The sequence below is a fragment of the Oncorhynchus keta genome, chromosome 22 (assembly GCF_023373465.1).
Source record: "Oncorhynchus keta strain PuntledgeMale-10-30-2019 chromosome 22, Oket_V2, whole genome shotgun sequence".
NCBI lineage: Eukaryota > Metazoa > Chordata > Actinopteri > Salmoniformes > Salmonidae > Oncorhynchus > Oncorhynchus keta.
The window spans coordinates 28065852-28082985 of NC_068442.1; the positions used below are offsets into that span (position 1 = coordinate 28065852).

The 17134-nt window shown below is 41.7% G+C and overlaps 1 protein-coding gene across 1 annotated transcript; it reads right to left on the bottom strand.

Annotated features, from left to right (window-relative positions):
• Positions 1-359: 359 nt before the first annotated feature.
• Positions 360-13512, bottom strand: LOC118401274 (heat shock factor protein 4-like). The gene is made up of 14 exons (XM_052474983.1): positions 13310-13512; positions 12770-12802; positions 11983-12091; positions 11471-11598; positions 11258-11382; positions 10625-10700; positions 10426-10493; positions 6798-6897; positions 6461-6576; positions 3462-3653; positions 3207-3315; positions 2944-3009; positions 2536-2640; positions 360-494 (listed from the first exon to the last, which is right to left on the bottom strand). The coding sequence occupies exons 1-13, from the start codon at positions 13433-13435 to the stop codon at positions 2581-2583; spliced, it is 1308 nt and encodes a 435-aa protein (XP_052330943.1). The 5' UTR covers positions 13436-13512; the 3' UTR covers positions 360-494; positions 2536-2580.
• Between the last annotated feature and the right edge of the window lie 3622 nt (positions 13513-17134).

Below are 17134 nucleotides of genomic sequence, written 5' to 3' on the forward strand. Positions count from 1 at the left end.
GATGGCAGAGAATATTGGAACTTCGTAATAGTGCCGGTTATACTCCAAACTTCACTTTTGTACTCGGAATTTATCCTTGAAATGTCAACTGGTCGGTTGGTCTGTTATGAATTGAGATCCCTCAGTCAGGCTCTCTGACTGTAGATCAGTCCAGCTTTAGGAGAGAAGCCATTGCTTATGTTAGGATGTCCTGCGGTCAGCCTTTGAAGTGACAACTGCCAGGGTCCCCACCAGTAAAACTGTTGAACATCAGTGAAAGAAGTCTGAATAATTCCAAATAGATTCAACTCTGGTTCACTGAAAAGCTATACAGTGCTTCTGAAGAAAACTCCCCAGAACGGACATCCTAGTGGATGGAAGATAGGCCCACAGAGTTCTGAGTGACAAGAATCCCTCCTGCTCTGCTCACATTGGGTCAGGTAGGCTGGATCTAAGACATGACGACAGGGGATGGAACAAATCTGAGAGTCTTGAGGAATGTCTTGTTTTCTGGCCTGAAAAGGACATGCAAAAGAAAGAAAAGTCAATATTTGCTGTTATTATTACACATGAACTGAGCTGTCCATAGAATCGCCATTCAACTATGCACGAATCCAGTAAGAGATATGGCTGTGTGCATTTGTATTTGTATTTTTTAAGGATCCCCATCAGCTGTTGCCAAGGCAGCAGCTACTCTTTCTGGGGTCCAGCAACATTAAGGCAGTTATATACAATTTAAAATATTACATGACATTACATTTCATAACACTTTTCACAACACATTAAGTGTGTTCCCTCAGTCCACTACTCCACTATCACATACCTACAATATAAAATCCATGTCTACGTGTGTGTAGTGTGCGTGTCTTATCATGTGAATGTGTGTCTGTGCCTTTGTGTGTGTCTCTTCACAGTCGCCACTGATCCATAAGGTGGATTTTTATATTTTTCTAAAAATCATATTCTACTGCTTGCATCTGTTACCTGATGTGGAATAGAGTTCCATGGAGCCATGGCTCTATGTAGTACCTTGGGCCTGTTCTTGACTTGGGGATTGTGAAGAGACCTTTGGTGGCATGTCTTGTGCGGTATGAATGGGTGTCTGAGCTGTGTGCTAGTAGTTTAAACAGACCACCTCGCTGCATTCAGTAGTGATGAAGTCAATCTCTCCTCCACTTTGAGCCATGAGAGATTAACATGGATATTATTAATGTTATCTCGCCGTGTACATGTTCTGAGCCAATTGTAATTGCCTGAGGTTCCTCTTTGTGGCACCTGACCACACTACTGAACAGTAGTCCAGGTGCGACAAAACTAGGGCCTGTAGGACCTGCCTGGTTGATAGTACTGTTAAAAAGGCAAAGCAGCGCTTTCTTATGGACAGACTTCTCCCCATCTTAGCTACTGTTGTATCAACATATTTTGACCATGACAGTTTACTCGAAGCAGTTTAGTCACCTCAACTTGCTCAATTTGCCCATTATTTATTCCAAGATTTAGTTGAGGTGTAGGGTTTAGTGAATGATTTGTCCCAAATACAATGCTTTTAGTTTGGAAATATTTAGGACTAACTTATTCCTTGCCACCCATTCTGAAAATAACTGCAGCCCTTTCTTAATTGTTGCAGTGATTTCAGTCGCTGTAGTAGCTGACGTGTATAGTGTTGAGTCAACCGCATACATAGACACACTGGCTTTACTCTACTAGCCTTACTTTACTGGTATGTCATTATTAAAGAATTAAAAAAGTAAAGGGGCCTAGACAGCTGCCCTGGGGAATGTTGGAGAGGCTTCCATTAAAGAAAACCCTCCATGTTCTGTTAGACAGGTAACTCTTTATCCATAATATAGCAGGGTGTGTAAAGCCATAACACATACATTTTTCCATCAGCAGACTACGATCGATAATGTCAAAAGTCACACTAAAGTCTAACAAAATATTTCCCACAATATTTTTATCATCAATTTTTCTCGGCCAATCATCAGTCATTTGTGTAAGTGCCGTGCTTTTTGAATGTCCTTCCATTTAAGCGTGCTTAAAGTCTGTTGTCTATTGGTTTACAGTAAAATATCATTGTATCTGTTCAAAGAAAATCTAAAAGTTTACTAAAGGTTGGTGAAAGGCTGATTGGTCAGCTATTTGAGCCAGTAAAGGGGGCTTTACTATTCTTTTGTAACAGAATTACACACACTTTCTAGTAGGCTTACATGGACTATATGGCAAATAGGAGTGGCAACATCGTCTGCTATTATCATCAGTAATTTTCCATCCAAGTTGTCAGACCTCGGTGGCATGTCATTGTTCATAGACAACAATACATTTTCGACATCTTCCACACTCACTTTAAGGAATTCAAATGTTTGTCTTTTATAATTTGATCAGTTATACTTGGATGTGTAGTCAGCATTTGTTGCTGGCATGTCATCACTAAGTTTACTAATCTTGCCAATGAAATAAATCATTAACGTAATTGGCAATATTAGTGGGTTTTGTGATGAATGAGCCATCTGATGAAATTAATGATGTAGCTGAGTGTGTGCCATATATATACTTTACCTGCCTTTGTCAGGACAAGCATGTGCCAGCGGATCTGTCAAGCCATCATTGTTCCTCACAACCAGCGTTGGGGTAAGCCTCTGCCTCCTGGCTCTGAAACATGTACTGGGACACAGCAGAGTGGGATACACCTGAAGATAACACTGACCAGTACTTTCAATCAACTGCAGAGATGCTACCTGCATAGCACACACTGATTAATCTACCCAATAAGTAAGAAGGCATATTGTTGGCACATTTTTTGACCATTACCTGTCCTTGTCTGACTAAAGCCATAGAAATGTATGGCTGACAAGTAACTGACAACTTGCACTGACTTTACTGGTGGGTTGATTTCACTTAATATAACTAGACTTTAAGACAATATATGCAGAGCTAATTCAAACACCATAAACACATTCCACTCACTGATTTCAGGTTGGAATCCATATCAGTAAAGTTCCACTCACTCAAGGGCAGGTTGAAATTGAATGGCTGTAAAGACAGAACAGCATCATATCAATCTGAGCTGCTGTGAGCTACTGTCTGACTCACTTCTACCTAGTGAAGAGAAACTAGAGATATTCAAAGGTAGTATATCTGTTCCTGCAGTCATTTTGTGTCCCATGCCTTTGTGACACAGTTTCTGGAACAAACTCTGTGTCTGCCAAGTTTTGGAGGGTATTACTCACATCCATGACAGCAGTGGTGGGCTCCACACTCTGCTGGTGGGTCCTCAGGAGAAGCTGCAGGTCCTCCAGACTCATGTCCACATTCTCTTCAGCATCAGGTACCTCAGGCCTACAACACATATCATCATGTCACACTACTAGGGCTTCACTGGAAAACAATACATTCATATGTAATAATAAAAAACATATGTAAAACTTATTATTGAGCTTGGAAAACTGATGGACATGTTTATTTGTTTGCGTGTGTGTCTCTACCTCTCCAGAGCAGGTCTCTTGAGCCTCCTGTCTACTCCAGACCCTCGGCCCTCCAGGACGGATTGTACCATGGCAACAGGGAGGACGGGGGGTTCAGAACACACATCACAGGAGCCCAGTGGGACCCCCTCCCCCCGGCCTCGCACCCCTGGGCTCCCTGGCTCCTCTTTGATCAGCATCATACACTTATCCCTGTGTGGGCACAGAAACACAGCAGTCTTAAGTTTTTATTTATTTGATTTATTTCACCTTTATTTAACCAGATAGGCTAGTTGAGAACAAGTTCTCATTTACAACTGCGACCTGGCCAAGATAAAGCACAGCAGTTCGACACATACAACAACACAGAGTTACACATGGAATAAAAAAACATACAGTAGAAAAAAGAAAAATCTGTATACTGTGAGTGTAAATGAGGTAAGATGAGGGAGGTAAGGCAATAAATAGGCCATGGTGGCGAAGTAATTACCATATAGCAATTAGACACTGGAATGGTAGATGTGCAGAAGATGAACGTTCAAGTAGAGATACTGGGGTGCAAAGGAGCAAGATAAAATAAATAAATACAGTATGGGGATGAGGGAGTTGGATGGGCTGTTTACAGATGGGCTATGTACAGGTGCAGTGATCTGTGAGCTGCTCTGACAGCTGGTGCTTAAAGCTAGTGAGGGAGATATGGGTCTCCAGCTTCAGTGATTTTTGCAGTTCGTTCCAGTCATTGGCAGCAGAGAACTGGAAGGAAAGGCGGCCAAAGGAGGAATTGGCTTTCGGGGTGATCAGGGAGATATACCTGCTGGAGTGCGTGCTACGGGTGGGTGCTGCTATGGTGACCAGTGAGCTGAGATAAGGCGGGGCTTTACCTAGCAGAGACTTGTAGATGACCTGGAGCCAGTGGGTTTGGCGACGAGTATGAAGCGATGGCCAGCCAACAAGAGGTCGCAGTGGTGGGTAGTATAGGGGGCTTTGGTGACAAAACGGATGGCACTGTGATAGACTGCATCCAATTTGTTGAGTAGAGTGTTGGAGGTTATTTTATAGATGACATCACCGAAGTCGAGGATCGGTAGGATAGTCCGTTTTACAAGGGTATGTTTGGCAGCATGAGTGAAGGATGCTTTGTTGCGATATAGGAAGCCAATTCTAGATTTAACTTTGGATTGGAGATGCTTAATGTGAGCCTGGAAGGAGAGTTTACAGTCTAACCAGACACCTAGATATTTGTAGTTGTCCATGTATTCTCAGTCAGAGCTGTCCAGAGTAGTGATGTTGGACGGGCGGGCAGGTGCAGGGAAGTGATCGGTTGAATAGCATGCATTTAGTTTTACTTGCATTTAAGAGCAGTTGGAGTCCACAGAAGGAGAGTTGTATGGGATTGACGCTTGTCTGGAGGTTAGTTAACACAGTGTCCAAAGAAGGGCCAGAAGTATACAAAATGGTGTCGTCTGTGTAGAGGAGGATCAGAGAATCACCAGCAGTGAGTGCAACATCATTGATGTTATCCAGAGAAGAGAGTCAGCCCGAGAATTGAACCCTGTGGCACCCCCATAGAGACTTCCAGAGGTCCGGACAACAGGCCCTCTGATTTGACACACTGAACTCTATCAGAGAAGTAGTTGGTGAACCAGGCGAGGCAATCATTTGAGAATCCAAGGCTGTCGAGTCTGCCAATAAGAATGTGGTGATTGACAGAGTCGAAAGCCTTGGCCAGGTCGATGAATACGGCTGCACAGTAATGCCTCTTATCGATGGGGGTTAGGATATCGTTTTGGACCTTGAGCGTGGCTAAGTGCACCCATGATCAGCTCTGAGACCAGCTCTGAAACCAGATTGCATTGCAGAGAAGGTACGGTGGAGTTCGAAATGGTTGGTAATCTGTTTGTTGACTTGGCTTTCGAAGATCTTGGAAAGGCAGGGTAGGATAGATATGGGTCTGTAGCAATTTGGGTCTAGAGTGTCTCCCCCTTTGAAGAGGGGGATGATCGCGGCATCTTTCCAATCTTTGGGAATCTCAGACGATACGAAAGAGAGGTTGAACAGTCTAGTAATAGGGGATGCAACAATTTGGGCAGATAATTTTAAAAAGAGAGGGTCCAGATTGTCTAGCCCGGCTGATTTGTAGGGGTCCAGGTTTTGCAGTTCTTTAAGAACATCAGCTATCTGGATTTGGGTGAAGGAGAAATGGGGGAGGCTTGGGCGAGTCGCTGTGGGGAGTGCAGGGCTGTTGACCGGGGTAGGGGTAGCCAGGTGGAAAGCATGGCCAGCAATAGAATAATGCTTATTGAAATTCTCAATTATAGTGGATTTATCGGCCAGTGACAGTGTTTCCTAGCCTCAGTGCAGTGGGCAGCTGGGAGGAGGTGCTCTTATTCTCCATGGACTTTACAGTGTCCCAGAACTTTCTTGAGCTTGTGCTACAGGATGCACATTTCTGTTTGAAAAAGCTAGCCTTAGCTTTCCTAACTGCCTGTGTATATTGGTTACTAACTTCCCTGAAAAGTTGAATATCACAGGGGCTATTTGATGCTAATGCAGAACGCTATATTATGTTTTTGTGCTGGTCAAGGGTAGTCAAGTCTGGAGAGAACCAAGAGCTATATCTGTTCCTGGTTCTACATTTTTTGAAAGGGGCATGCTTATTTAAGATGGTGAGCAAGGCACTTTTAAAGAATGACCAGGCACCCTCTACTGACGATATGAGGTCAATATCCTTCCAGGATACCTGGGCCAGGTCGATTAGGAAGGCCTGCTCGCTGAAGTGTTTTAGGGAGCGTTTGACAGTGATGAGGGGCGGTGTTTGACTGCAGACCCGTTACGGATGCAGGCAATGAGGCAGTGATCGCTGAGATCTTGGTTGAAAACAGCAGAGGTTTATATCAGTCCTGCTGAAAAAGGCTTCTCAACAACAGATTTCTTCCAATCTCGACTACATACTAGATTTTGATGCTTTGGAAGCCACTACAGGATAAAATGTGTCTTTGCTTTTGTTCTTTGACACTTACCTTGTCTCCTCTGTTTGCATTTGCATGTTGCTGGGTTGTGACATTTCAGTAACGTCTGATATGATTGGTCCTCCTGTCATTGCACCATTGGAGCAAGAGGCTGTTTCTGTGGATGGCTGTGGAGAAGGAACAGTAAAATAGTTTAATTAAAGGTTTGTGAAGCTCATAGCCTGACAGACACTATGCAGTTAAAAATATAACATGTTTTATATGATAGTCATGATGTCCCAATGCTGGAAACTATAAACACAGTACATACAAACACATACTTTGTAAAAATAGTGTAATAGTGTAATAGTGTAATAGTGTAATGGTGAAAGGTAGAGTGGGTTCATACCGACTGGATATAGAACGGTTCATGCAGGGGCTCCATTTGGTGGGTATGGCTGAACTTGGAGGCTGAGGGCGTGGTTGAACCATCGTCCAACATAAGGGGACTAGGAGGGCCAAGCATCACCATGATGAGGAATATAGAGAAATCAATAGTGAATCAATGGAAGTACTCTCTTCACTTCTGCAATGAAATGCCTTAGAACTGTTAACTCATCATTTATAGACTGAGAGCCATAGACAGCTGTGTCTATAGCCTCTATAGCATAGCCTTACTGGATGAGAGCTTCCACCGAAGGTGGTTCCTCTCCCTGTTCGGACGGGGCTCGGCGGTCGCCGGCCTACTAGCCATCCCCAATCCATGTTTCCTTTTCAGTTTGTTTTGTCTTTGTGTGTATTTTCCCCGCTTAAGTTTGTGCGGGATTCTTTTCTTGTTGCTTGTGGAGGCTTTCCTCAGTGTATTTTGCAGGTGGTTATTATAGTAAGGTGCGTTGTGTTTTTGCGCCTTACGGGAGTCCTGTTAGTTCCCATTGTGTTGGGCATTGTTTTGGGGTATTGTACTGTACCGTGTTTTTGGACTTGCCCTTATTAAAATATACGCTACACTGACATCTCTGTTCTCCTGCGTTTTACTTCTCACCTACCTTCAGTGCATAAACGCAACAGTGGTAGTTTTGAGAAACTAAATTTTTAATAAAGCTACGCTTGTATCGAACATGTAGGCATTAAAACACTGAAAAACCTACTTGCTTTTTGACAACAGAGAAAAGTTATGAATTACATTATGTCATTGACTTTTCTGATAATGTTCTTTTATTCATCTTATATCAACCACTGCTGTTTCTATTTTGCAAAAGCAGTGTGCACATAATGTAATATCTTTATCAGTAATATATCTAAAAAGGTGCTCTTTAGAACCTAGAAGGGTTCTTTGGCTTTCCCCACAGGAGAACCCTTTGAATAACCCTTTTGGTTCTGGGTAGAACCCTTTTGGCTCCAGGTAGAACTCTTTTGGGTTCCATGTAGAACACTTTCCAAACAGGGTTCTACCTGGAATGAAAAAGGGTTATCCTATGGCAGTGGTCATCAACCTTCTCTGAGTCAAGATCACTTTCTGAGTCAAATTGCCGAGATCTACCGCTCTGATTTTTTATTAACATGACTTAAAAAATGTAAGCCTATGCAACATTAACTAATTAAAAACAGTACTGTAGTAATGTGGTTTGTGCAGTAAGCTATAGGCCCAATACATTATCACCACATACTGGCTTTGCTTGAATTTACCTGCTAATGCATTGTTTTTATATATATTTCAAAATTTGAGGTAGGCTATGTGATCACAACGGTAATAGATCCACTGTTGTATTATTTGTGAGGCACAGCTGAGTGAGCATACATTTAAATAATTTGCTTTTTATTTTACTGGGCTGATGGTGCCTGCATCTGATGGTCAGTCTCTGTGGAGGGAGAGAGCAGCAGACTGAGGGTCCACCTCTCAACATCCCTCTGCTCTCCCTTTCCTGCACACTGACCAAAAAGGGACACCATCTTCCAGCTGATGGCGAAACTCGAGTCGCACCGCATTATTTCTGTTTCATGCACAAATTCATGTTGTTACTCCTATGAACAGAGAAAGTAAAATATTCCTTGATATTAAAAAAGACCCAAGCCGCAAATAATAATAATATTCATGGTTTTAAACGTTTTGAAATCTCAAAGTACCAAGATTGCTGAAGCTTTATTTTCATGCCTGCAACGTCACTGCAGACTCGGTCATCTGAGCAATCTGATTGGCCAGCTTTAGCATAGTGCACTTGATTTCCTCTCCAGGCCCACCGGGAAGGCAGAGTTTGTATCTTCAGGCATATAAAATGGCAACAGTTGTTTCCCTATCCGGTGCGCAGGACAGCTGAATTGGCTGCACTTTTCTAAGAGTGTTCCATTACTAACCACCAACAGCATACATCTTTTTTCTACGAGTGTTCCATTACTAACCACCAACAGCATACATCTTTTTTCTACGAGTGTTCCATTACTAACCACCAACAGCATACATCTTTTTTCTACGAGTGTTTCATTACTAACCACCAACAGCATACATCTTTTTTCTTAGAGTGTTCCATTACTAACCACCAACAGCATACATCTTTTTTCTACGAGTGTTTCATTACTAACCACCAACAGCATACATCTTTTTTCTTAGAGTGTTCCATTACTAACCACCAACAGCATACATCTTTTTTCTTAGAGTGTTCCATTACTAACCACCAACAGCATACATCTTTTTTCTACGAGTGTTCCATTACTAACCACCAACAGCATACATCTTTTTTCTAAGAGTGTTCCATTACTAACCACCAACAGCATACATCTTTTTTCTTAGAGTGTTCCATTACTAACCACCAACAGCATACATCTTTTTTCTACGAGTGTTCCATTACTAACCACCAACAGCATACATCTTTTTTCTAAGAGTGTTCCATTACTAACCACCAACAGCATACATCTTTTTTCTTAGAGTGTTCCATTACTAACCACCAACAGCATACACATTTTTTCTAAGAGTGTTCCATTACTAACCACCAACAGCATACATCTTTTTTCTACGAGTGTTTCATTACTAACCACCAACAGCATACATCTTTTTTCTAAGAGTGTTTCATTACTAACCATCGACAGCATACATCTTTTTTCTACGAGTGTTTCATTACTAACCACCGACAGCATACATCTTTTTTCTACGAGTGTTTCATTACTAACCACCAACAGTATACATCTTTTTTCTACGAGTGTTTCATTACTAACCACCGACAGCATAAATTGCATTGTAGAAGCCAGCTATGGCACAGTGTTATGAATGTTATTGGAAACGGTATAAACAGATCTGAAAATGTCCAGTTAAAGGGATGTCAGTTCTAAGTCTTCTGGCGGTATGGATGTGACAGATGAAATGATGGAAAATATGAGTGTTTTATGTCACTGTCCTTTGTTCTTTGACTTTGACCGATTTGTTCACACGGGTCACACAAGCTGATGGTGCATTTCCAATAGAGGGTAGAGGGTCATGCGCCCTGGTTCAGTGGGGTGGTGTGGGTGTGAGAGGATGGGAGGGATGGGTGAGTGATTGTGTGTGTGTGTGTGTGTGTGTGTGTGTGTGTGTGTGTGTGTGTGTGTGTGTGTGTGTGTGTGTGTGTGTGTGTGTGTGTGTGTGTGTGTGTGTGTGTGTGGGGCTTAGGGCTCAGTAGGTCTGATTCAGCATTCAGCTCCATTCATCCAAGCTGGGATTGTGTTGCGCATCAGCTGACCACATACAGCTGAGTTGGCCATTCCCACTGCTGTGTTTGTGTGTTTGTGTGTTTGTGTTACTATTGTCATTTGTTAGTATGGTGTGTTAATGAGTGTATGTACATACAAGTGTGTATGTGTGTGTGTGTTTTGAGTGCATGTTTTGTGAATCTTAGCCTTTTGTGTGTGTGTGTGTGTGTGTGTGTGTGTGTGTGTGTGTGTGTGTGTGTGTGTGTGTGTGTGTGTGTGTGTGTGTGTGTGTGTGTGTGTGTGTGTGTGTGTGTGTGTGTGTGTGTGTGTGTGTGTGTGTGTGTGTGTGCACGCACAACAAAGCGAGGCAGTGTACTCACAGCTTTCTCTTCATTCCTACAGTGCTTGTTGTGTTTGACTGCATCTGGCTGAAAAGGAACTGAATCAGCTGTAAAGGAGCAAAAAACAGAATGATTCAGCACCAAACTAACACACTCTGACTCCCCATATTCTCCCTCTCTTTTCCTGTCTCTCTAATTCACACACACTGCATAGTCATGTTAACTGAGAATTTCTCACCTTGTTCATGATTTTCTGCTGCTGGGTGTGGTTCTGTCTCAGTGAGACCACCTCTCTCCACAGCACCTCATTCTGCCTGGAGGAGTAAGACAGACCACTGTGACATTCACCAGTTTACTATCACCCCTTCGCTCATCACCCCGCACGTCCCACACGTGTGTGATCTATATGTGTGATTACTGGGCGATGCTCTGATTTCAGCCTGATGTGTCCTATCTGAGGGCTCACTACCACTGATTCCAGATCAGATAGAGACACGTGACAAGACTACCTTTTCTACTACCTGACACATGCACCACCTGACCAGCACACCTGATGCTATTATAGGGCGCAACAGTCAGGTGAGCAGCTGAATGTTCTCTTAAACCAATGTAGACAATAGACCAAACCCATTGGAACATATAATGAGTCCAGGGACAATGCATGGGCTACTGAGGATGGACTATGAGTCTGTTACATACAGTATGGCTTAGTATGGTTAGTAATACGTTTTGTCCCAGTTCAGTGGCCTTAAACCACATTTTTTTATAGCATTAAACCAACTACAGTACTGATTATAGTAATTGTAATAATTTAGCAAATTGTTGTTGTAACTATGATTGATGCCATGTACCAGCACATATTGCTACTTACTGTTTCATGTCTTGCATCTGACACTCCATGTTCTCTTGTTGGCTGCGCAGTACCTGCACTTCATACAGCAGCTTACTCAAGTCCTCCTGCCGTACTTTGGTCTCTTCACTCTTCACGATGGAGACCTAAACACACAGACAAACAGACACAGAGGTCTCACTATGTGTACTTTGTTGGTGTGTGTGAGTTTTATTTCCTTGGTTTCTGTCTCACCTTCCTCTTGATGTGCTCCAGCAGGTGTTCGTGGCCTTGCAGGAAGTAGAGGTGCTGAAACTCTGTGTCGTCTCGCTCTGGCTTCACCAGACCACTCTGCTCTATGTTCACCACCTTCCTGAAGCCATCTGTACATCCGGCCAGAGGTTAGCGACACACACACACACACACACACACACACACACACACACACACACACACACACACACACACACACACACACACACACACACACACACACACACACACACACACACACACACACACACACACACACACACACACACACACACACACACACACACACACACACACACACACACACACACACACACACATCCAGAGGCACTAACACACATCCAGAGGCACATACACTCAAATACATAAATGAATGCATAGCCTACCTACACATAAACAATACAAAAGTCACTCCTACACAATTGACTTCTAAATACTGCTAAATATCTGACAGGGTACTTCTCTATTCTCTAGAGCTGAGGAGAGGTACTCACACATGTTGAGCTGACGAACAAAGCTGGCCATGTTGTTATGTTTGAAGTATTTTGGCAGCACCTCTTTGGCAAACCTGCCCTGGTCGAACACATGGAAGCTGGTGCCAGTCTGAGGGACATAACCAAAATAGGGGTTCGTGTTTAAGTTCTATGAAACACTGGTTAGACATTGAATACCTCAATTCAACATTAAGGGCCAGTTTCCCAGAAAAGTTAAAGGGACCAAAAGGCAGTTTCAATGGAGATTCTTCACTGAACATGCTTTTTAGTCCAGGACTAGGCTGTCCGGGAAACCAGACCAACGTCAAAAACATATGATGCCCAGTCCTATAAATCCTGTGAAGATTGATCAAGTAGGAAGTGTATTTTTTGCTTTATACCAATAAGTCCATATAAAATCTGTTCTGAGAAATGTGTATCTCCTAGCTATTTTTTTACAGGCTAACTGGATTAAAACGGAACAGGGGAAGCTTAGCCACTTACATTAAAAATATATATATTCTATGTTCTAAAAATTCTATGTGCTAAAATTAAGGTTAAGGGAAAAACTATGTACCAGAAAACTGTACCCACACCTCTTAGACACTAAATCAATGCCAAGCTTATGGACTTCTGTCACTTCATCATAGTCCAATAGCACATTCTTTAAGTGTTAAACAGGTTGGCTACATGATTTTGAAAATGTTGTTAAAGTCAACATTTCTATCCCTATATGTGTCCAGTAAGCAAAAATCAGTTAATGAACATGATGAAGTCATGATTCTCTCAAAGATGGTTACTCACTTACATTTTGAGGACTCTGTAAGCCAGATTGTGGAGTCTTGGGCAAACAGTAACACAAACACAAACAGGAACAAAGATAAAGATGTCAAGGGTTGCTTAGTATGTGGTCTCATTCACCACTTCTTACACTGTGAAGATGTGTGATACAATACTGATATGATCGATACTAATCAGACTTTTATACGATACCCTTAGTTTATAAAGGGAACAACACTGGAAGACATTTACTTGGTTACCCTCCAGATCTATCTGATGCTGCCGATGAATGCAAGGCACATGTTTTGGGTTAACCAAAGGTGTAAACACATCCACGTTTCAGTCAACCTGAGTATAAACAGTCATGATATTCAATTCATTTGATAGTCAAACATAGAACTATGAGTAATAGACAAGTACTATCTTGCCACTGCCCCTAACCATTACTTATCTTCTCATTCTTGTCATTTATATAAAACACATTAAATATAGTCAACTTCATGAAAGAACTCCGACTCTCTTTAACCAACTTAACCAATCAGAAGAGTCAGTACTTCAAGGTACTCACAGCACTCCAGCAGATGAGGTGGTTGGTGTCCGGGTCCTCGACCAAGGTCCACAGTTTGGTGAGGAAGGCAGGCACATTACTGGCATAACCTCCATCCACACCAATAGAGCCAGGAGATTCCTGCATGGCTGCGCTTCAGTTGGAGCTAGGCGGTGTTATTAAGAATATGTGTAAGAGTGTGTATGTGCACAGGTCCTACTCCATCTCTGAGCTGCTTTGCTGCTGACTCTCTCTGGACCAGTCATTCGGCCATATCAGGCCCTGTCATCCCTACAGGCCATCGTCAGCACAAACCTGCCCCTGCAGCATCACCATAGCCCTCCAACACAACAAAAGACCCCACTGGAAAACAATACAGGCCATCACAAAGCCTAGAATAATAGCACACTGTCATGCCAGACAATACAGCACAGGAGTGCTGGTGAATACGTGTGTATACTGAGACTCCTCAATTACTTATCTTCACAGATCATAGAAAAACACCTAAATATCATATAACAACATCATCTAACCCTTAGAAAGAGTACATAGTACAGTATGTGCTTTGCATGAATTGTGTATCAATTCCCACTGGTTTTGTGTCACAAAAGTTATTGATTTTCCCCCAAAAATATAAAGTTATTTTAACTGACTGTTTGATAAAATCTGATAAGGATCATTTCCAAATCCCAGTCAGAAATACACATTAGTTCTTATTTGTGACCATGTAATTGCAATTCTTGTTTGCATCTCTGAAGAATGCTCCTTTTTATGTATCTTGATCTGTGTTTAGTCACATGACAAATAGTTACGCTCCTTAGGCACGAAACAAAAACTGAAACATAAATACAAATAGAAGTAGGGCCTACAATTGTGATGTGATGAAAATCACTGAAACAACACTGAAAAAGAAACACCAAAGTACAAAACATAAATGCAAAAATAGTGACACTGAAAAATATAGCTTATATTCAAGGCTGACATATAGGCTATGTTCAGAATGAGCAGCAACCTTTGTACAGCATGCTTCGAAAAAAAGGTTCTGGATTTAACCAAAACAGTTAAATTCTTTCTTCATACATGGCACCGCTTAAGGTTTTATATAGAACCAAAATTGGTTTCCATACAGAACCCTGTATGGAACCCAAGGGTTCTATATGGAAATAGTTTTGGTTCAGTAAAGAAGAACCCTACAAAGGGTTCTATACACTCACCGCACAAAACATTAGGAACACTCTTTCCAAGACTGACCAGGCAAATCCAGGTGAAAGTGATGATCCCTTATTGATGTCACCTGTTAAAACCACTTCAAAACAGTGTAGATGAAGGGGAAGAGACAGGTTAAATAAAGATGTTTAAGCCATGAGACAATTGAGACATGGATTGTGTATGTGTGCCATTCTGCGGATGAATGGGCACGACAAAACAGGGTATGGTATTAGGTGTCAAGAACTGCAACGCTGCTGGGTTTTTCACACTCAACAGTTTCCAGTGTGTATCAACAATTGTCCACCACCCAAATGACATCCAGCCAACTTTACACAACTGTGAGAAGCATTGGAGTCAACATGGGCCAGCATCCCTTTTGAAAAGCTTTCGACACCTTGTAGAGTCCGTGCTCCGACGAATTGAGGCTGTTCTGAGGACAAAAAGGGGTTGCAACTCAATATTAGTAAAGTGTTCACACAGTGTATATGACCTTTATGGATCCATATATGAAGCAAGCAATATGGAGACTTATATTTCCCTCACTAACTTTAAACATCAGCTATCTGAGCAGCTAACCAATTGCTGGAGCTGTACATAGTCCATCTGTAAATAGCCCACCCAATCTACCTACCTCATCCCCATATTGTTTTTATTTACTTTTCTGCTCTTTTGCACACCAGTATTTCTACTTGCACATCACCATCTGCTCCTCTATCACTCCCGTGTTAATTTGCTAAATTGTAATTACTTCGCTACTATGGCCTATTTATTGCCTTACCTCCTCATGCCGTTTGCACACACTGTATATAGACTTTCTTTTTTTCTTCTATTGTGTTTTTGACTGTACGCTTGTTTATTCCTTGTGTAACTCTGTGTTGTTGTCTGTGTCACACTGCTTTGCTTTATCTTGGCCAGGTTGCAGTTGTAAATGGGAACTTCTTCTCAACTAGCCTACCTGGTTAAATAAAGGTGAAATAAAAATATAACCCTTTCCAGTTAAATCCTTTTTTTCTAAGAGTTCAGTAGCTTCCTCTGAAACTAGTCATCTGAGTTCAATGGTGAAGGGAAATGTAAATGAGTATTGATAGACTTTTTCATCCAACAGAGAAAACTGACAGTATTTTGATAGTTTATGTGGATCATACATCAATGTTTCATTTTAAGGTGGCATTACAGACCTATTTTTCTTTCAATAATCTGTGAAATACATTTTTATAGAAAGTGGCTTAAGCTCTTATCTGATACAAAGTCCCCATTTAAACAGGGACAACAGAGCCCTTCACCCAACACTTTTTTCATGGCACAACAGGGATATTTCACTTTGTTCTGGCTGACAACTTTAAAATAATGGAAGTTTCATTTTTTGTCTTTTTTATGTATTGTGGCGCCATCTAGTGCTTCGATGTTTATGGATTCCAATATCACATTTACTACAGATGGCCAGTTCATAGTCAGTGCATACTTTATAGAAAAGGTCAGTACTGCAATAACAAGGTGTCTGATATCCTCTTACATTTGAATGTGATCTTCACAATGACTTCCAGGTGAACCAACAGGATGTCTCCGACAGCTAGCCAGGATCAGAGTCTTCATGCAGGCCAAAGATGCCCTCTCTGCTCTGGGAGGATGAAACTTGAGCTGCCCTGGTATATTCCATTTCCAGAGTGCACTGTGCTCTGGGTCAAATGGAGATGAATTGAGCTGCACTGGTCCGAGAGGTCAAAAGTAGATTTGTTTTATGGCAATTCGAAACAGAACTTTGCATAACTGAAATATGTGGTCAGTGTAACAGTATGCTGAACACATACAAGAGACCTTCAGACAGAATTTAAGTCAAGCGCCTCCTTTTGGGTTAATAAATAGTTTCTTAAGGGAGAGTTAGGTGATGCAATGCATGCTCTTATACCCTACTATTGTCAGAGTATTTCCAATTTACGCGAGTTGCCAAAGGAGTTACAACCTACTCAGGTATAGAGATAGGATTGATTAGATTCCTGTCTGGCAGGCCATTCTGTAGAGAAGGGCTTTGGAAGAAATGGATGGTAGAGAAACCTACAGGGCTGCTACATAATGGAAGCAACCTGTCAAAGATACAGTCTGTCTAATATCTCAAAGCAACATTTATCTTTTGCTTTCTGAAAAAACAGGAAATAGTTTAGATACTTATCCTGATAATTTATTGATATAAAAAAATACATTTACATGCTGCGAGCAACTACAAAGCAACTCTTAGTCTTTTTTTCCCAAATCACTTGTATTTGCATTTAGATGCATTTGACCCCACATGTGCCTGGGAGAGATCCGGCTGAAATACCTAAGCAGAATCAAAAATGCATTGCATTGATGTTCATTCTCGTGATATCATGGGCATGCTAGACTATAGGGCCTATTTAGGTTTGGGTATGTTACTTTTTCAAATGTAGCCAGTTACAGTTATCTGTTAAATTATTTTCCGTTACTTTTGGATTACTTTCCCCTTAAGAGGCATTAGAAAAAGACAAAAATGATCCATCAAACGCAATTAGTGTGTCATCATAATGGTCTCTGACTATTGGTCAGGCTTGCTCAGGGGGAACAAACGTAAACTTTCGCCTTTTTTCAATGCGGACTTGAATGTCATTGAGAAAACAGAAAGGT